This window comes from Pleurodeles waltl, chromosome 1_2 (genome assembly GCF_031143425.1).
Source record: "Pleurodeles waltl isolate 20211129_DDA chromosome 1_2, aPleWal1.hap1.20221129, whole genome shotgun sequence".
Classification (NCBI taxonomy): domain Eukaryota; kingdom Metazoa; phylum Chordata; class Amphibia; order Caudata; family Salamandridae; genus Pleurodeles; species Pleurodeles waltl.
The window spans coordinates 1,001,436,365-1,001,457,543 of record NC_090437.1 but is presented as its reverse complement, the minus strand read 5'-3'; the positions used below and the strand labels follow the sequence as shown (position 1 = coordinate 1,001,457,543).

Below are 21,179 nucleotides of genomic sequence, written 5' to 3'. Positions count from 1 at the left end.
CTCCTCCACCTCCTCCTAAAGGGACGTCTAGCTTTCTTCCCATACCCTACACATCTTGCTAATTTCAATATCCGCTACAACTCTGCTGTCCTCTTGTGCTTACATTAGGCCAATCTTGCATAATTTGTTCCTAGATTCAATCTGCTGATAAATGTTCTACTTTATGTATGTGAGTGATAGGAGTTAAATGTAAAGCACCATTGTTTTACATTTTATATAAATAAAATAAGATATATTTTTTTTCTTTTTTTAAAATTGGAAACACTTTTATTAATGGGTTAGCTACTGTTCAGTGCATTGTTACAAATTACTTGGACTAGTTGCTGTTTGGGAGATGCCTCAAAATAGGGCCTATGCATGTTACTTCATTGGTCACCTTAGCGGAAAAGCAATCAAACCGCATACTAAAGTTCCTATGTGGAGACTGCCAGTCGACAATATGAAAACAATTGTAAATGGCTGATGTTCAGTGCATAATTTGTCAGAAACTGAACTTTAGTGTCCTAAGAAATCGGATAAAAGAACTTAAAAATGTCATTGAGTATGGCGGAAGCACATCCAAACAGCTCACAGTTGATCTCTATTTAAAGATAAGGGCATTACATCACTTCTTTTAATATACATAAAAAACATATAAGTATTTTATAAAAATATTTATTGTATAAGCTTTACAGTATTTCTGCTGGTCATTTGTCAGGTTTCCTTTTTAACACATTTATAAATGCATCCTTTGGCACTTCAACATTTCCAATACTTCGCATCTTTTTCTTCCCTTCCGCTTGTCTTTTCAATAGCTTCATTTTTCTTGTTATATCACCACCATACTAAAAGGAAAAAAAAACAGCAACGTTTTCAAATAAAATATAATTTTCAGAAGAAGAATGTAACTGAGAATGGCATGTAAATGCAGTAAAGCTAAACAAAGGCCAACAAGAAATGGAGTGATGAACAAATAGATGTTCAAAGCAAAAGTGAATTGAATATGAACAATTTAACAAGCGCTATATGCAAAATATTTTGTGATTAATAAACTACACACATTAATTATAACATTTGATATTGGTAAATGGATTGTAGAGTTTTCTAGTACAATGGAATTTTAACTTCGTAACAGCTCTTCTCTTTTCTTTATAGTAGTAGTTTAGGAGTAATGATGATCAGGCTTGAACAGCAGGCCCACCTTGTGACCCTTGGAGTCCACTTCTACTGGGTACAAGAGGGAGAGCAGGTCTAGTATTCTTGGGCAGACAGCATGCATGTCCAGAAAATATTTAGAGGAGGGACCTGGGGGTGCCACATTTATGCCTGGCACAGGCTTATGAGTGGGGTAAATTCCTGCCCACACCCTAACCAATGGGATAAAACTTTCCAGGGATGAGCCTACCAACTTTTGGAGCATTCCCTGTATGCCTTACTTCAAACAATCTCACAGTGCCCCTCTATATCTACGACTAAGACTGAAGAACCTTTCTTCTCCTGTACTCACCCAAAGGGTATGGTCAGGAAAATGAGCAACTCCACCTCTGAGGTCACTATGAATGAAATTAATAAAATTTTATAAAGCAATAAACACTTGGCCAAAGGCGTCAAGGCACTGGTAGCAGTCCCTTAGGAAGTAGGGGAAAGGTGGAAAAGAAATCCAGGACTGTAAGCCCTGAGCATCCGTTAAAGAGTAAAAAATCAGGTTTTTGAGGCTTTGTGAAACAGCATATGATCTTGAAGACAAGTGATGAAGTGAGAAAGAAAGTTCCTTTTGCTTCTACCAAAAAAGGCTCTACTACCCCAACTTGTTTTTCGATAGTGAGGCACAATTAAAAGATTTTGACTCAAAGATTGAAGCAATCTGGGAGGAATATACCATTGAAACATATTTTTAATTCCTCCAGGCCTGATAATCTGCAGTGCTTGTGAACAATATATAAGGCTTTAAAGGTAATATCTTTGTTCACAGGCAACCAGTGGAACTTCTAAATCTCTGCTGAAACTGATTGGTGTTTAGGAACATCAAGAATCAGTCTTGCTGCCGCATTTTGAACCAACTGCATTTTGGCTATAACTGTGTTGTTAGTATCCTGATAGAGCACATTACAATAGTCTAACCTGGATGAGATAAGGGCCAATGCACCTTGCTTAAGTGCCAGAAAGGAGATATAAGGAAACACTTTCCTAATAGTTATAATTATCCAAAAAAAGGTTGACACTGTCAAGTTAACGTGAAAGTCAAATGATACATTCTTCTATATGAGAACACCTAAGTTCTTAGCAGAATATGCTGGAGTGGGTAATATAGATTAGGCCACCACAAGTGGGTCCAAATGGATGGTTGACTGCCAAAGACCAATACCTCTGTCTTGTCTCCATTGAGTCTAAGATAGTTTTTCTCCCATCCAGCTGGCCACTGCCAGCATGCAGTTATTAAGGTTGGTAACAATTTTCTCTATGTCTTTAGAGATAGACACAATTATTTATGTGCCATCAGCATAAGACGAGGCCTGAAACCCAAAAGTCATTTAAAGTTTTGCCAGTGGGGAAATATATAAGTTGAATAATGTAGGGCTCAACGAAGAGCCCTGAGGACCCCCACGTGGCAGAGTGATGGACTCTGAACAGTACTGATCCTACAACCTGGGACTGCATCAACTGCCTGAGACCTATTCCTCAAGAAAGATACCAAAATCCTGCAGATGCCCGACCAGCAGGGTTGGAGAAATGGTATCAAATGCTGTGGACAGTCTGTCCTGCATCCACCATGGCTCAAATGTCATTGACTGCTACTACCAATGCAGTCCAGTTCAAAGGCTGTTTCTGAAGCCAAACAGAGGCATCCAGCAATGATGTACTAGATAGGCCATCGGCTGGGTATTCAGGTGTTTTCCAAAATGTTTGAAGGAGTAGGCAGCAGGGTAATATACTGATAGTTTTTCTTTTCTTTTTTTAAATCTGAGGGGTCCAGATTAGTTTTTTTTTAAAAGATGCTTCACAGCAGCTTTTTGCCAAGGTTGAAAGTAAAAGCCAGAGATAATAGCCTTGTTCTAAGTTAGTATAAGATATGGGACAATGATGTTAGCTTCTAAGTGCAAAATGTTTTTGAGACCAAGGTTCAAAAGGGGAGCCTGATTTCATACTAAGGAGTTAATGCCCTGTCAAGTCATGTGTAAGCGTAAAACCAGGGAGAAAAGCTGTCGGATTTCTACTACACATCCTTGTCCCTGATAGACTTAACTTAGCATTTATGTCTAGTTGGGAGGCAGTAGGAGAGTCAGGGTTAAGGTAATCCAGTTACTTATAGATATTAAGAATTTTTGTGCAAAATAAAATGTGCCATTTCATTACAAAAGTCTTGTAAACCCTCTATGCTGGAAGGTACTTTGGGTGTAGATAGTAGATTAAATAATTTAAAAAGATCTCTGGAAGATTTGGCGGATGCAATCTTGCTGGAACAGCAAAGAGATTTCCCTTCCTTAATGGCAGCTTTATACTCTGCCAATTCAGTCTGATATTTGGCTGCTTCATAAAAATCATATAATTTTCGCCAGGCACGTTCTTGGCAACGACGGGCCTATTTTAGCAGTCTGAGTCTGTCTGAAAACCAGCATCCTCCTCTGCACAAAGGTTTCCTTCAAGGAAGCAATAGTGTTAATAGCTGAAGTGAGTCAGGAGGAAAATTGTATGGCCACCAATTCCGTGTTCTCAAAATCTGTCCAATTACAATTAGTTAGAGCATGAAATAAAGATTCTTTACTAATCCCGTTCCAGTTTATTTTAAACCTTCTAATGGTTCTTCCATGAACAATTTCTTGTGGGTTAGGCCAGGATAAAGAACAGCATGATGATCAGACCAGGTAAGGGTAGAGGCTCAGATGCATTAAGACGCAGAACATTGGCGAAAATACCATCCAGTATATGGCCTGCTCCATGGGTAGGTACTGTTACTAGTTGTAAGAGCCACAGCACCACATCATGTCTCTGAAAGCATGGGAGTCTTTTCAGATGTTACTTTCCATATGGAAATTGAAATCACCCAGCAATGTAATGTTGTGTTTACCCAAATAGGGTTCTATTAAGTGTGCAAACTCTGGAATAAAAGCAGACCTTGCAAATGAATTAGTGGGTGTTATTTTATTTTTTTAAGAGTATTATAATGCTTCACAGACGGCCAATGTATGAAGGGGTTGCATCAGGCATGTATAGATAGTTTTGTGTATGTCTGCCAGCCCTCTCCCTGCCCTGCCTATCCTGTCCAGTTTAGTAATTATATAACTAGGGGGAATAGCGTCCATCAAGTCAGGATGACTCTTTAGCCCAGGTCACCATCAAAAAACACCCAATCAGGCTCATGGGAGGTAATACCTTCTGCACACTCAATTTTATTTCTGTTAAGAGACCTGGCATTAATAGGAAATTGCAGATAGTTGGTCATTTTAGGAACAATCAGTTATCTAGCAGAGGAGGCATGAACTGAACTGAGAGGGAGGGGTGGGGTGATCTGAAAGTCACCCAAGGATCAACTACTGCACATATTAACGTGGAGCTCATTAAAGCCAATAGGAGATACACAAGCTACTAGGTTACCTTGATTATGCCAACTCAAAAACTGCTCTTTAGAGTAGGTTAGATCAGGGGCCTTTCCCACCTACAATACTACCAGGGTTTCTGGAGCACGACACAGTCCAAGCATTAATGGACACATATGGGCGTGCCTTAGGTGTGCCAGCGAGGCACCTGCTGCGTATCCGTTCCGGCATGATGATTATATGGGTGCTCTCTCTGCAACACTAGCCTGTTACCCGTCCCATAAGTGTAGGCAGTATGGCTCATTTCCCTCTGCTCAATCGGCTGGTAAAGAGCCCCGGCGGACAGGGAAAACAGCCAAAAACAAAGTATCAACAAGGTGTGAGAAAGAATTAAAAAAAATATTAAAATTAGGCAATAAAACCACAATTCAGACAGAGCAGCCTACTGTCAGGCTCACCACTCTAAACCAGTTCTGGGGCAGCTCATCCCCAACTGGCAGTGGCACATGGCTGACTGGGGGAACAAAAAGTGCCCTGCCCAGCTGTCAGTTGAGATAAGCCTCTTTAAAGTTCATCAAGTTCCTGGGAACAGCACAAATAGTCATCCTGCCAGAAGGACGGAGTCACCTCCCCCTCACAGAAGCCTTTCTCCTGCTCTGGAAGCCGTTTTTTCACCTCATCAAGGAGGCTTTGGTGACAGTCTATGCTTATGCAAATTAGCCTCCAGAGGCCTTAGGGAGGAAAAAGGTGACATTCCAAAGGTACCTTTTCGAAAATATGTATTACAAATTCAACTTCACCAGTGAGTTGGGCTTGTAACACTTATGTCTAATAATCCAAGAATCAATTCTGTAGCTGTGTCCTAGCCAGAAATAACATTATTACATTTAATATTGTATCCCAATACTTTCATAAGAAACAGCCAACCCTATTACAGTGAAAATGGCTTTGGGGCCTTTTCACTGTAAGGACATGTTTAACATTACACTCCTACTTACTATATGCCTACCTACTTTAAAATACCATGCACCCCGCCTTATAGGCATAAGGCCTACCTAGGGGTGACTTATTAATATTTAATAGGAAAGTTTAGCAATGTCAAAAGGATTTATTTTGACAGGTAAAACTTGCAGCTTTAAAACTACACAGCCAGCCTACTCATGGTAGCTATGCTGTCATGTTAACACTGTCACTGTGGTGGATGACACAATGGGTGCTGCAGTCCACTTTCAGGCCCTGGGTAAACTCTTGTACTATAAACTATGGATTTTTAAGTAACTTAAATATACAAATTAGGGGAATGCCAAATTCATCATGTTGAAAGGCAGAGTTCCAGAACTATACTACTGGTTAGCTGTGGTACAGTGCACAGAGTTCTACAGCCAGCAAAAACAGTGAAGGCAAATAGTTTAGGGGTACACCACGCAAACGTCAGGCCTTTGCAACAGAACAAATAAATTACAAAAATAAAAAGTTTGCAAAGTTTCCCCATTATTGAGAAGTTAAGTGAGAGGTAGGTTCTTTAAAACTCAGGAATAACCCAAATGAAGGGAGAGAGCCAATCATCTGGGGTATAATCTAAGATGAGAATGACAATGTCTAAAGCCAACGGATGGAAGAGCTAGAACATAAAAATGCAATAGGGTGAAGTGGGCAGGCCCAAAGAAATGAAAATGAAAAACCCAACAATTAACTAGATGTGATATTTTTTCAAATTTCACCAACTTTCACATTAATTCTCTTGTACAGGGAAAATATAACTCCTCTTGTTTCATTTAAAAGCTGTACTATTCCAAACCCTCCCTCAAACTAACATTTGTATATTTATTTTAAACAACAAAAAAACACCTATCCGCCTCTGCTCTAGGAAAATCTTGTCTTAAGACCTATTGAATGCAAGCAAAAGTGTTGTAAATGTTGATGAAAGCACTGTAATTCCTTTTCACTTTGGAGGCTATACATTATGAGTATGGGCTCTATCACTTGACAAAAGAATTAGCATGATTGTGATTCTGTACACATCCCTGCTATACGCAGTCCTTCAATTTAGAAATATATTAAGCATAAATCTGTATAGAATGCTTCTGCGTGGGCTACTATCTTAACTATGACCTTCCTTTTACAACCTAGTTTCTGTAGGAGTTTCAAACACATCTCACACAAGCATGTTATATGTAGAGCACCTTATATTTGAGCAACTTCGGCTCCAATAAAAAAAAACAATTAGCTGTAAAGCATCAATTTGCTCCTTGAAGCAAAGTCATTACTATGTAAACTATCACAAATAAAATAAAAGATAGCTTAAATGTAACATAATCAACAACATTTTTGTAATACTAGGTTAAAAGCTATTACTTACACACTTTGCCAGGACATTTTTTCGATAAGCTTTCACTCTACAAAAAAAAAAAAAAACACAACTTCATGTAAGCATTCATATTTGTTGTCTATGTGAAAAATTTCTTGTTGATAAGCAAAAACAAACCTCACAAAAGATTATGCTGCAATGTTCAGCCATCTACTTGATGAGCCATGATGTATCAACGCACTACTCTCCAACTTAATACATTTCACAAGATATCACAATATTGCACTGACTGAGCTTCAGTGCACGAGCTCCTTCTAGTACATTTAATTTAATTTATTTTATTACCTGTTATTAAATTCTGTAAATAGTAACTGTTGCTTAGAAACTAAGCATTTAACAGGCTGTGGTGGCATAATATAGACTAGGTTATGGTGTTGATGGGTGAGTAATGTTAACATAGACATAACAATGCAAACTAATGCAAAAGTGGGTTATACATACACAGATACACATGGAAAATGTTATTTGTAGAAGTGCTGGCCTGCATTGTAGAGGTGTAGGAGGCTAGAACCATTCTCCTGCACAGAAACCTTGGAGCTGTTTACCTGATTAGAGACGAGGTAATGCATTAACCTTTTCCACTTAGCAGAGTAACAGGCATGAATAGTGGGCTTTCACACTTCCCAAATGATACCAGACATTCCTCTGGATGACGGCGGTAGCTGAACTCTCAGAACACAGGTGCCAGAGTGAAAGGTTCTGCTGTTTGGGATCTGGGTGTCAGAGCTCACCCTGACGCTGAGTGAGAAGATCTGGTCTGAATGTAACCTCGTGGGCACTGACTGACATCTCCAGGAGAACTGGATATCAGGGCTGTCTTTGCAAGGTTCGTGGCACTAAAATGAGGGCCACAGATGCTTGTCTCATCTTCTTCAGCACTTACAGGATGAGAGAGAGAGAGGTGAAAACTGGAGGCGTTGTATCCCAAACAAGTTCATCTATAGCACATTTCCCTTGGCCTGTAGATACAGGTATCTGAAGTTAATTTGTAATTGTATTTATATAGTGCTTACTACCTGTGATGAGGCGTTGATGCACTTTTCGAAGAGTAGCACGCTACTCCAAAACCCGAAAAGATTAGTGGTGGGTTAGCATGGGGAAATATGAGTACCGTATTAGTATAGGGAGATATGGGTTAATCTGAGCAGAGGACATGTTAGTCCGTTAGATGATTTGAATAGAATAATGGAGGGAAGAATACAGAAGTGTTAATTGGGAGATCACAGTAGTAAGATGAGGTTTAGGATGAGTAAAGGAGACGTGGAGGATGTAAGAGTCTGTAGACAGTATTAGGTAGATCATAGTAGTGAAATGGGGGTTGGGATGAGTTAAAGGTGAGATAAATGAAGGAAACGTTTGTAGGGTTTTTTGGGAGTTCATAGTGATAAAATGAGGTTTGGGTGAGCCAGGAGGGGTAGAGGAGGGAAGAGTCTGGGAAGGGTTATTTTGGAGATCGAAGTAGTAGAATTGGTTTGGCATGACTCAAAGAGTGGAGTTAGAGGATAGTTTGAGGTATAGGGTGATACTCAGACAGAGTAAAGCTTTTGAGAGAGAATGTTTTTGTTTTATTTCTCTTGTATAGTAGGATTAGAGTAGTAAATGCATAGATAAATTTGTAAGGAATATCATATAATGAGATTTAAAGTTGTATTGTCTAAAAACACAGACCTTCGAGCATTACAGTATTTGAAGGTAATTTATGTGTGGACTTTTATAACAGTATTTTATCTTTCCTCAAGATTTCAATATAGAAATGCTTGTAGATAAATAGTTAAGATAATATTTACCTATTGTGATCGATAAAATAAAAAGAGAGACTCATAAGCATCTAATCAAGAAGCTTATATAGAAAATATGCACTGGCCTATGAACACGTCAAAAAACGTTACTTACCCAGTAGACTTCTATTTGTGGCATGTAGTGCTGTAGATTCACATGCTTTGCATAAGTTTGCCATGTAGCGTTGGGCTGGAGTGTTACAAGTTGTTTTTCTTCGAAGGTTTTCGAGTTACTGGATCAAGTGACTCCTCTTATCTCTAATACTGCACATGGGCATTGAGTCCTTTGTTAGATTGTTTTCCAACAAGAGGGTAAAGTAAAGATTGCATAAATATATAAGTAGATATATAGTAAAGAAATGAGATGTCCATGCAATATATTTATATATTTATAATATATTATACTACAGCATCTACAGGCTTCTGGGAAGGAGGGAAGGTGCATGTGAATGTACAGCACTACATGCCACGAACAGATGTCTACTGGGTAAGTAACATTTTCCGTTCAATGGCATGTGCAGCTGTAGATACACATGCTTTGCATAGACTGTAAAGCAGTCCCCTCCCAAAAAAAGCAGTGGTTAGCCTGTAGGAGTAGTTTGAAATAGTGTTCTAAGCACTGCCTGTCCAATGTTTGTTTGTTGGCCAGATAAAACATTCCCAAGGAATGCCACTGAAGCTCCTTTTTTTCTAGTGGAATGTGCTTTAGGACTTACTGGTAACTGTCTTTTAGCTTTAAGATAGCAAGTTTGATCTGGCTAATCCATTTTTTTTTTAAATAGGATTACCTCTGTGAGGTTCTGAAAATGAGATAAAGAGTAGTTTGAGTTTTCTGAAATCTTTTGTTCTGTCTATATAGTACACAAGAGCTCTTTTAACATTAAGGGTGTGAAGGGCTCATTCAGCAACTGAATCTGGCTGTGGAAAGAAGACTGGCGATTCCACTCACTGATTGATATGAAAAGGTGATTCTACCTTTGGTAGGAATTTGGAATTTGTTCTAAGAACTAGTTTGTCTTTATAGATATGAAAGAAAGGTTCTTCTAAAGTGAACACTTGAATTTCGCTAACTCTTCTTAAGGAAGTGATTGCTACTAAGAAAGCAACCTTCCATGAACTCTAGAGTAGAAGAATGCATGGGTTCAAATGGTGGCCCCATTAGTCTTCAGAGTACAATATTACAATTCTACACAGGGGCTGGAGGAACTCTAGGTGGACTAACCCTTTTAAGACCTTTCATAAAGGCCTTTATAACAAGAATCCTGAACAGGGACATATGGTGTCTGTTTTGAAGGTAAGCAGCTTTAGCTGGTAAATGAATAAAAAGATGAATATGCCAGATTTGCTTTTTTTAATTGTAGCAAATAGCAAACGAGATCCTGTACTGAAGCTTTATGTGGATCAATATTTTTGGTTTGACAATAGTAGACAAAACGTTTCCATTTAGCTGCATAACACTGTCTAGTTGTGGGTGTGTGTGCTTCTTTTAGAATATCCATACATTCATATGGGGTGTGGGTGTGTGTGCTTCTTTTAGAATATCCATACATTCATATGGAAGCTGTAGACAGCAAAGCTCTATGACTTCAGGAGCCAAATCGCCAGGATGAGTGTGCGGCGATTTGGATGTCTGATTTGGCCTCTCCTTTAAGTCAATAATCTGGTCTGTTTGGCAGCTTGTGATGTGGTACTACAGACAGGACCAATAGTGTTGTGTACCAATGTAGATGTTCCCATGTAGGAGCCATGAGTATCAGTGAGTGAGGTTTGTTTCATCTTTATTATCAGAGATAGAATCAGTGGGAGAGGTGGAAAAGCCTAAGCAAATATTCTTGACCAATTTACCCATAGAGTATTGTCATTGGATTAAGGATGTGGGTACCTGGATGTGAAGCTTTGGCATTTTGCTTTTTATTTTGTGGAGGTAAAGTCTATGTCTGGGGTTCTCCACATTTGGAAGTATGATTGAATCACTTGTGGGTGAATTTCCCATTCGTGGACTTGTTACTGTGTCCTGCTTAAGAGGGCCGCTAGTTGATTGTATATCCCTGGAAGATACTTTGCCACTAATTGAATGTGATTGTGAATCCCCCACTTCCCAATTGTCTGTGCTAAAAGGGACAATTGAGATGAGTGTCCCCCCCTCCCCAGTATTTTTGCAGATAATATATTGTGGTCATATTGTCTGTCCATATTAACACTATCTTGTGTGTGATTTGTGTTCCTAGCTTTGAGTGCAGGGAATACTGCTTGTAATTCCAAGTAGTTTATATGATAAGTCAGTTGGGTTGAGTCCCATTCCGCTTGGATAGTGAGGTTGTTGAGATAAGCTCCCCCAACCTATCAGGCATGCATCTGTTGTGATTGTGGTCTGAGGCAAAGGGTCCTGAAAGGGCTGCCCCATTGATAGGATGGTGTAATTCCCCCATTGCAGAGAGCGGCGAGTCTGGCGGTCCAACAACACTAGATCTTGAATTCGACCCTGTGACTGAGACCATTGCTGAGAAATCCACTGCTGTAGTGGGTGCATGTGCATTCTTGCATTGGGGACTATGGCTATATATGAAGCCATCATTCACAGTAGTTTCATCACTAGCTTTACTGTATAAGTGTGGTTGCATTGTAGTTGAGATATGAGATTGTGAAATGCTTAAATCCTCACTGGGTTTGGATATGCTAATCCTGACTGAGTGTTCAGAATTGCTCCCAGATACAGTTGTATCTGTGATGATTGTGTAGGATATCTATGGTATATTGAGTATGTTGTTGACAAATTTCAATTGTACTGGCCTTTATGAGCTAGTCATCTAGATGTGGGAAGACAAGCATTTGGTGAACACCCTTGGTGCTGTTGTTACTCAAAATGGTAGCACTTTGAATTAGTAGTGCTTTTCTGCTACAACGAATCTTAGATATTTTCGATGTATGGGAATGTGGAAATAAGCATCTTTGAGGACTAATGCTGTCATATAATCCTGTTTTTGTAGCAGGGGAATGATGTCTTGTAGAGTGACCATATGAAAGGATATATAGATTGAGGTGTCTGAGAACTAAAATTGGTCTTAGAGTACTGTCTTTCTTTGGTATCAGGAAGTATAGTGAATATACTGCTGACCCCTGTTGGGATATAGGTACTATCTCTATGGCTCCTTTGAGTAGTAGTTTCAGTAGAGTGAGATACTCTTGAGTAAGCCTGTGTGAATGAGGGGAAATGTTTGGTGGAGTGGAAATGAGTTCTAGACAATAATCATGTTGGATAATGGACAGAACACATTAGTCATAGTGATGTTGTGCCATTGTGTATAGAAATTTACCAGTGTTCCTCCCACAGGAGATGTATGCTCTGTGGGAATGGTGAGAAAGCCACTGTTTATTTGAGGTAGAGGAACCTCTGGAAGTAGATGGTTTACCTCTTCCTCTATTGTTGGATCCTCTGTAGGAGCCTCTAAATGACCCTCTTGTGTAGAAGTGTGAGGATTGCTTTTGTTAAGAACTGTATGTTTCTGTGGCTAATGCTTTGAAACACCCTCTAAACTGTGATCAACGAAAATTCCCTCTAGTGGGTGTGGTGTATAACACACCCATTGTTTTAGCGGTTTCAGAATCCTTTTTAAGTTTGTTTATAGTTGTATCAACATCTGGGTCGAATAAATGTTCCTTATCAAAGTGGATATTGAAAACAGCTTGCTGCATTTCAGGCTTGAATCCTGAACATCTTAACCAGGCATGCCTTCTAATAGGTACACTGGTGTTGATTGTTCTGGCAGCTGTATCAGCTGCATCTGTAGCAGATCTAATAGCATTATTAGATATCTGTTACTATTTGCTGTCCTCTTTTTTGGTGCTCTGGTGGAAGGTACTGCAACAGTTGTTCCATCTCATCCCAGTGGGCCCTATCATATCTGGCTAACGTGGCCTGTGACTTGGCTATCCTCCAGCGAAATGCAGCTTGTGAAGCTACCCTTTTACCTGCTGCATCTATTTTCTTGCGTTCTTTGTCTGGAGGAGGAGAAGCGTCTCCTGTGGACTGACTGTTGGCCCTTTTCCTTGCTGCGCTAACCATAATTGAGTCAGGTGGTAACTGAGTTTTAATAAACAATGGGTCTGAGGGTGCAGGTTTATATTTTTTTATCTACTCTAGGAGTGATAATTCTGTCCTTCACTGGTTCTTTGAAAATGTCAGAAGCATGTCTGAGCATTCCTGGAAGCATTGGGAGACATTGATGTTCTTTGTGTGTAGATGCTAATGTGGAAATCTTACTCTATATGATCTGTATGCATCTGCACATTATGATAGGCAGTAACTTTGGCTATAACTTGGTTATATGCAGTAGTGTCTTCTGGTGGGAAGGTCTAGCAGGATACAAGTCTGGATCACTTGGAAGAATGGGATCAATATCATATATATCCCATGGATCTATATCCTGCTGGTCCTCAGTAAGATCATCCCTGTGTTGTGAGAGTGAGAATTTCTGAGGTGACAACTGCATTTCATATGTGGGTGATGGTGGTGGTCATGGTGTGGAAGGAGGAACAGGAGAATGTGGTGATGAAAGCTGTTTTTGTCTTGTAGCCACTTCCTGCTCTTTGTCTTTTGAGACCTTTTTTTGGTGGAGGTGCATCCTTTAAGGTATCTTGAAAAGTTAATTTCCACTTAAAGGGCTTTGGAGGAGAAGCAATTATTCTTCCTGTGCTCTTTTGAATGTGTATTTCCCTGTTTAGCATCCATCCACCCATCACAAAACAGATTGTATGTCCAAAGATTATTGTGTTGAAGTAGTATGTTTACTACTTATGGCTTTCAACTCCGAGGGTTTAGATACAGAGTGTTTAACTTGAACCGAAAAAGTCAGCTCCAAAGTTGTTGCTGGTTTTTTCAGCTCCTAAGATGTTCCTTCTGATTTTCGGCTCGATACTGAGACAGCTGTAGCAGCCTGTTTGGTCGATGCCGAGTACACTTTGGTCTTTGTTCTCGGAGCTGAACCCGAAGGTTGATCATCCGGACTTGTTTTTCAGATCCGATTATGGCGTGAAGGCAGAGGAGGACCAACGACCAGTGCTGGAGTCTTTTTTAGTGCCTTTGTACGGTGTGACTGAGCAGTTCTACTCACGAACCGCACTGGAGCTATGTCGTGGCTATCAACATCGGAGTGTTGATCAGAGTCCACGTCTTGGATGGAAAATGAGGCCCCCTGTCAAACTTCTTCCTGTGCGTCTTCTGTGGACTTCAACGCCATTTCGAGACGACTGGCTCTACAGTCCCGGAGAGTCGGTTTTGATCGAAATGATCTGCAGGCATCGCAGATCTCTTCTCAATGGTCGAGAGATTACATACGGAATGTTGGTTGATGTATGGGAATTTAGCGTGACACAGAGGAGAGAGTTTGCTCTATCAGCCTGACATTGAAGTAGGCCCTAAAAGGCCCCTTTTAAGGGCAAGAATTAGATCCTGGTGGTCTAAATCGAATCCGGTATAGATGGGAAACGTAATCAAAACAATACCGACGATATTATAGAAAGGTAGGAAAAGGTTCAGAAATAACTAACCAAGATCCACTGGAGCGAGAGGAAACATGTCCGAACCACACAGCGGAAAAAAAACTATCTAACAAAGGACTCAATGCCCATGTGCCGTATTACAGAGAGAAGAAGTCTTCTCGGAGAAAAACAACATGTAACACTCCGAGCCTAACACTAGATGACAGACTTATGGAAAGCATGTGTATCAAAAGCTACACATGCCATCGAAGATATATATATATAAATATATATATATATATATATATATATATATATATATATATGGAAAATGTCACTTACCCAGTGTACATCTGTTCGTGGCATGAGACGCTGCAGATTCACATGCTGTGCATTATCCTGCCATCTAGTGTTGGGCTCGGAGTGTTACAAGTTGTTTTTCTTTGAAGAAGTCTTTTCGAGTCACGAGACCAAGGGACTCCTCCCTTTCGGCTCCATGGCTCATGGGCGTCGACTCCATCTTAGATTGTTTTCCCCGCAGAGGGTGAGGTAGGAGTTGTGAATATACTAAAAGTGCCCATGCAATGGAGTAAGTTTGTATGTACATAATGTGTATTAAAAATATTATTTATTTACAAATTTACAATTTTCATTCAACTTATAACAGCTACAGGCTCCCGGGGAGGTGGGAGGGCGCATGTGAATCTGCAGCGTCTCATGCCACGAACAGATGTACACTGGGTAAGTGACATTTTCCGTTCGATGGCATGTGTAGCTGCAGATACACATGCTGTGCATAGACTAATAAGCAGTAATCTCCTCAAAAGCTGTGGCTTAGCCTGTAGGAGTTGAAGTTGTTTGAAATAATGTTCATAATACAGCCTGTCCTACTGTGGCTTGTTGTGTTGTTAACACATCTACACAGTAATGTTTTGTGAATGTATGAGGCGTAGACCATGCGGCTGTCTTACACATTTCTGTCATAGGTATATTTCCTAGAAAAGCCATTGTGGCACCTTTTTTCCTAGTGGAATGCGCTCTTGGTGTAATCGGTAGATCTCTTTTTGCTTTAATATAGCAAGTTTGAATACATTTCACTATCCATCTGGCAATGTCTTGCTTGGATATAGGATTTCCTGCATGAGGTTTTTGGAAGGCTACAAACCATTGTTTTATTTTGTGAAACTGTTTTGTTCTGTCAATGTAATACATTAGTGCTCTTTTTATGTCTAATGAATGTAATGCTCTTTCGGTTACTGAGTCTGGTTGTGGAAAGAAGACTGGGAGTTCCACTGTTTGGTTTAGGTGGAATGGTGATATAACCTTTGGTAAGAATTTGGGATTTATACGGAGAACCACTTTATGTTTAGGTATTTGTATAAAGGGTTCTTGTATAGTAAATGCTTGTATCTCACTTACTCTTCTAAGAGATGTGATAGCTATTAGGAAGGCTACCATCCAAGTTAATTATTGCATTTCACAAGAGTGCATGGGTTCAAATGGTGGTCCCACGAGTCGTGTTAATACAATATTAAGGTTCCACGAAGGTACTGGTGGTGTTCTTGGTGGTATGATTCTCTTTAATCCCTCCATAAAAGCTTTGATAACTGGGATTCTAAAAAGCGATTTTGAATGTGTAATCTGCAGATAGGCAGATATTGCTGTGAGATGTATTTTAACAGAAGAGAATGCTAGTTTAGACTTTTGTAAGTGTAATAAGTAACTTACAATGTTCTTTGCGGAAGCATGTAGTGGTTGAATTTGATTATTGTGGCAGTAGTAAACAAATCTTTTCCATTTGTTTGCATAACAATGTCTTGTAGTAGGTTTCCTAGCTTGTTTAATGACCTCCATACATTCTTGTGTAAGGTCTAAGTGTCCAAATTCTAAGACTTCAGGAGCCAGATTGCTAGATTGAGTGATGCTGGATTCGGGTGTCTGATCTGTTGTTTGTTTTGAGTTAACAGATCTGGCCTGTTTGGTAATTTGACGTGAGGTACTACTGATAGGTCCAGCAGTGTTGTGTACCACGGTTGGCGAGCCCAAGTTGGCGCTATGAGTATTAGTTTGAGTCTGTTTTGACTCAGTTTGTTTACCAGATAAGGAATGAGTGGGAGAGGGGGAAAAGCGTAAGCAAATATCCCTGACCAACTGATCCATAACGCATTGCCCTTGGACTGAGGGTGTGGGTACCTGGACACAAAGTTTTGGCATTTTGCGTTTTCTTTTGTTGCGAATAGGTCTATTTTTTGGTGTTCCCCAGCATAGAAAGTAATCTTGTAGGATCTGGGGATGAATTTCCCATTCGTGTGTTTGTTGGTGATCTCGACTGAGATTGTCGGCTAACTGGTTTTGAATGCCTGGGATGTATTGTGCTATTAGGAGAATGTGATTGTGAATTGCCCAATGCCAAATTTTCTGTGCGAAGAGACACAGTTGTGACGAGTGTGTCCCTCCTTGTTTGTTGAGGTTATACATTGTCATCATGTTGTCGGTTTTGACAAGAATGTGTTTGTGGGCTATCAGTGGTTGAAATGCTTTCAATGCTAGAAACACTGCCAACAGTTCTAAATGATTTATGTGCAGTTGTTTTTGTAGATTGTCCCATTGTCCCTGTATACTGTGCTGGTTGAGGTGTGCTTCCCACCCCATCATGGAAGCATCTGTTGTGATCACGTATTGAGGCACTGGGTCTTGGAATGGCCGCACTTGGTTTAAATTTATAGGGTTCCACCATTGAAGCGAGAAGTGTGTCTGGCAGTCTACCAACACTAGATCTTGGAGTTGACCCTGCGCTTGTGTCCATTGTTTTGCTAGGCACCGTTGTAAGGGCCGCATGTGTAATCTTGCGTTTGGGACAATGGCTATGCATGAAGACATCATGCCTAGAAGTTTCATTACAAACCTCACTTGGTAGTGTTGGTAGGGCTGCATGTTTAATGCTATATTTTGGAACGCTTGTACCCTTTGCGGACTTGGAGTGGCAATCGCTTTCTGTGTGTTGAGTGTTGCTCCCAAGTATTGTTGTATCTGGGATGGTTGTAGATGTGATTTTTGGTAATTTATAGAAAACCCTAGTTTGTGTAGAGTTTCTATAACGTATTGCGTGTGAAGAAGACACTGTTGCTGAGTGCTGGTTTTAATTAACCAATGGTCTAAGTATGGGAATACGTGCATGTGCTGTCTCCTTATATGAGCGGCTACTACTGCAAGGCATTTTGTGAATACTCTTGGGGCTGTTGTTATCCCGAACGGTAGCACCCTGAATTGATAATGCACGCTGTGGATTACAAACCTTAAGTATTTCCTGTGCGAAGGATGTATGGGTATGTGGAAATACGCATCTTTGAGATCTAACGTTGACATGTAGTCCTGTTTTTTGAGCAAAGTAATTTTTACGTCTTGAAGTGTTACCATGTGGAAGTGATCTGATTTGATGTAGAGATTCAGAGTTCTGAGGTCTAATATCGGTCTCAACGTTTTGTCTTTCTTTGGAAATAGGAAATATAGTGAGTAGACACCTGTTGCTTTTTGATGGTTGGGTACTAATTCTATTGCTTGTTTTTTTAACAATGCTTGGACCTCTAGTTGTAACAGGTCTAAGTGTTGTTTGGACATATTGTGTGCTCTTGGAGGCACATCTGGTGGAAAATGTATGAATTCTATGCAATAACCATGTTGGATAATGGCTAGGACCCATGCGTCCGTAGTTATGTTTTTCCAGTTTTTGTAGTATGCAGTAAGTCACCCCCCCCACTGGTGTTAAGTGTTGGGGGTTTGTGACATTGAAGTCACTGTTTGGTTTGACTTGTTTTAGGGCTTTGGAATTTTCCCCGTGCTCTTGGGAATTGTCCACTCCTGTATGAGCCTCATAACCCTCCTCTCTGGTACTGCCCCTGATAGGTGGGTCTGGTTTGTGAGGTGGAAGGCTCTGGTGTTTGCGTACAAAACCCTCCTCTAAATTGTGGCTTTCTAAATGTGCCTCTGCTTTGTGGGGAGTAGAGCGCGTCCATGGCTTTGGCCGTGTCTGTGTCTGTGTCTGTGTCCTTCTTTAATTTCTCAATTGCTGTGTCCACCTCCGGCCCAAACAATTGTTCCTGGTTAAAGGCATGTTTAATACAGCTTGCTGGATTTCCGGCTTGAAAAGAGGGTGCACGGCTCAACATTTCAGTATCCCAAACTCACAAATGTAACCCTTGTATTGGTTAAGGATACAGAGCTGTGAAATACAGTGAATGTCACACCTCAACATATACCTTTACAGAGACCCAAGAAAGTTCAAGGCATATCTTGGAATGGCAGGCTACTCCAAGCTGGCAGTGGAACTAGTTTTAAATCTAGTTTTTTGGGACGATATTTTGGTAAACGTGAAACCCAGGAAGGAGTTATTCATGTAATAGTAGCATTAAATGTAGCACTAATTGAATCATTGATGGTGCTGAATCACATTTCTTAAATGAACAGGCAGCACTAGGGGGAAAAAAAACAATAGGAGCAGAAGCATGGAGATGGAAGATTGTATTGGAACATACAGGGAAGCAGTCAATCAAGGGTTTGCATAACGCAACTTCTCACCCATAAGGGTCTCAAGGCCCTGGTTGGGGGGGGGCAGGGGGGAGCTGTTGATCTGACTGGGAGCTGTGGTTCAGTCAAAGAGCCAGGTCTTGAGGTCCTTCCTGAATTGGGGCAGCGACCGATATTGCCTGAGGTAGAGAGGCAGGGTATTCCAGGTCTTTGTGGTGGGGTAGGAAAAAGATTTTCCTCCGGTCCTGGTCTTACGGATCTGTGGGACGGTAGCCAGGGCCAGCTGACCAGAACGCAGGTGTCTGGTGGGTGCGTGGAATAAGAGGCGGTGGTTGAGGTAAGCAGATCCCGCGTCATGGAGGGTTTTGTAGGCGTGTGGGAGGAGCTTGAAAGTGACTTTTATTGACAGCCAGTGGAGTTCTCTCGAGTGCTTGGTGATGTGGCTGCAGCAGAGAGCATTTAGGACAAGTATTGCAGTGGCATTTTGGATGTTCTGAAGTTTCTTGAGGAGTGTTTGGCTGACACCTGCATGAAATGTGCTTTGGCATAGTTGAGTCTGCTGCTGATGAGTGTGTGGGTGACCATCGTTCTGGACTCTGTGGAGATCCACCTGAAGATTTGTCAGAGCAGGCGCAGCGTGTAGAAGCAGGATGATGAGATGGCATTGATCTGGTAGTTCATGGTGAGCGAGGACTCCAGTAGGATGCTGAGGTTTTGTGTGTGGTCAGGGAGGTGGGGAGGGTACCCAGTGCGGTGGGCCACCAGGAGTCGTCCCAAGCAAAGGGGGGTGGAGGCCAGGTTAAGGACTTCGGTCTTTTCTGATCTGAGTGGATGTCTATCTCCTATTGTGGGTTAAGGTTTAAAAAGTGTGGCTAAACAGATGGATTTTGAAAGTCTCCTGTGAGCCAGAAAGTCAATTGCTGAGGGAAAGTAATTTTATGGGGAACCCTCATGGATCCACTTTTAGAAATAGCATTCTCTTCTATAATCCTAGGTTTCCAAAGAGAAAAGCAAGAGCAAAACGAACATTTTCTCTGATGCTAAATCTTGTTTAATGTAGTGCATACTACTTATAAGAAGGTGAACACAGACTTTCCAGTGATGAAGAGATGAGCACCTTAATATGTTTATGTGAACATTTTCAAACCACAATTTGAATGTGTGTTCAAACCCAAGTCATTATCATAGTAACCCCGCCCACTAAGTTAGTGGGATCAGGTCTTATCATAAAATGAAAGGTCACATTACAAATGTTTTCTTTCAATGAAGGTTCAAAGCAGTTTGACTTTGGAAATATGCGTAAATATTGTACCAATGCATTTCTCACAAATTTTATACTTTTATGCCAACTGTAATGTGCTCCAACATCAACTCAATTTGATATGTGCTATATAGATCTTCAACTAAATAAGTGCAACCTAGTACATTTAGGAAGATGGGTCTTTCATGAAGGAAGGTACATGTGTGTGGTTCACAAAGGGTGGAAGCCTGGGCAAGATCTTAAAATGTGGGACTCATTTAGTTAACTGTACAACGTATCTGAATTAGTAGACATAATAAACAACTTAAAAAATTGGAACTCTTTTGTGAATATAAAGAATAACATGACTAACAGCAAGGTCATTTATGACTGAGCACCACTGTTTGCATAGTTTTTTCAATCCTGTACCTGCAAGTAAAGTTTAATAGCAGATTGATAGATCTGTGAAAAACAATTTGTGATCTTATGGTGATAGGCATACATTCCTATGTTTACTTTTAAAGTTGTTTTAAAAAAACAACTACCACTTTAATTCTGCAATGGATCGCAGGAAAACCTCAGACTACTTACACTGATAAGTACATGCTATTTTGACCAAAAGCATACGTTTGTATAGTAAACAAGCATCGGCAAAACCAACATGTCTTCCATATGCAAGAGCTAACTGGCTTTGCCAATGTGCTTTAGCCATGTTATACATCAGCATAGCTAAAAGTTAATGTTATAGAGGAAAGTGGCATTGAGTGGAGTGTCAGGGTGGAGAAGCAAGAATGCTGTGGAGTAGAGTAGTGTGTCGTGTTCTTGATAAGAGTGTCATGGAGTGCTGTGGAGAGTCGTGGAGTAGAGTGGGAGGGTGTAGAGTATTGTACAATGGAGTAGAGTGTTGTAAAGTGGTGTGGCATAAAGTGTTACAGAGTGGAGTGACATAAGTGCTGTGGAGTGGCATAGGATGGAGTAAAGTGGCATGGAATTACATAGAGGGAGTTGCATACTGTGGAGTAGTGTGTCATGACGTAGACTAGAGTAGACTGTCATAGAATGGAGAGTCACAGAGTGGAGTAGTGTCACTGAATGGAGTGGGAAGTATAATGAAATTGAAGAGGGAGTATAATGTCAGAGTGGAGGAACATATAATGGGGGTGTAGAGTGCAGTAGTGTTGTGGACTGGTATAAAGAGGAGGAGTGGAGCAGCATAGATTGGAGTAACATGGTGTGGAGTATAGTTATAGAGTAGTGGATCACAGAATACAGTGGAG

The 21,179-nt window shown here is 40.5% G+C and overlaps 1 protein-coding gene across 2 annotated transcripts in view; it reads right to left on the bottom strand.

Moving 5' to 3' along the window:
• Positions 1 to 638: 638 nt before the first annotated feature.
• Positions 639 to 21,179, bottom strand: part of GUF1 (GTP binding elongation factor GUF1) — a 155,367-nt gene continuing 134,826 nt past the window's right edge. For both annotated transcript variants that reach the window (XM_069201744.1, XM_069201746.1), the window contains 2 exons: positions 6,874 to 6,910; positions 639 to 824 (listed from right to left, as the gene is read on the bottom strand). In XM_069201744.1, the coding sequence (XP_069057845.1) occupies positions 687 to 824; positions 6,874 to 6,910 (175 nt within the window). In that variant the 3' untranslated portion in view covers positions 639 to 686. The remainder of the gene's footprint in view (positions 825 to 6,873; positions 6,911 to 21,179) is intronic.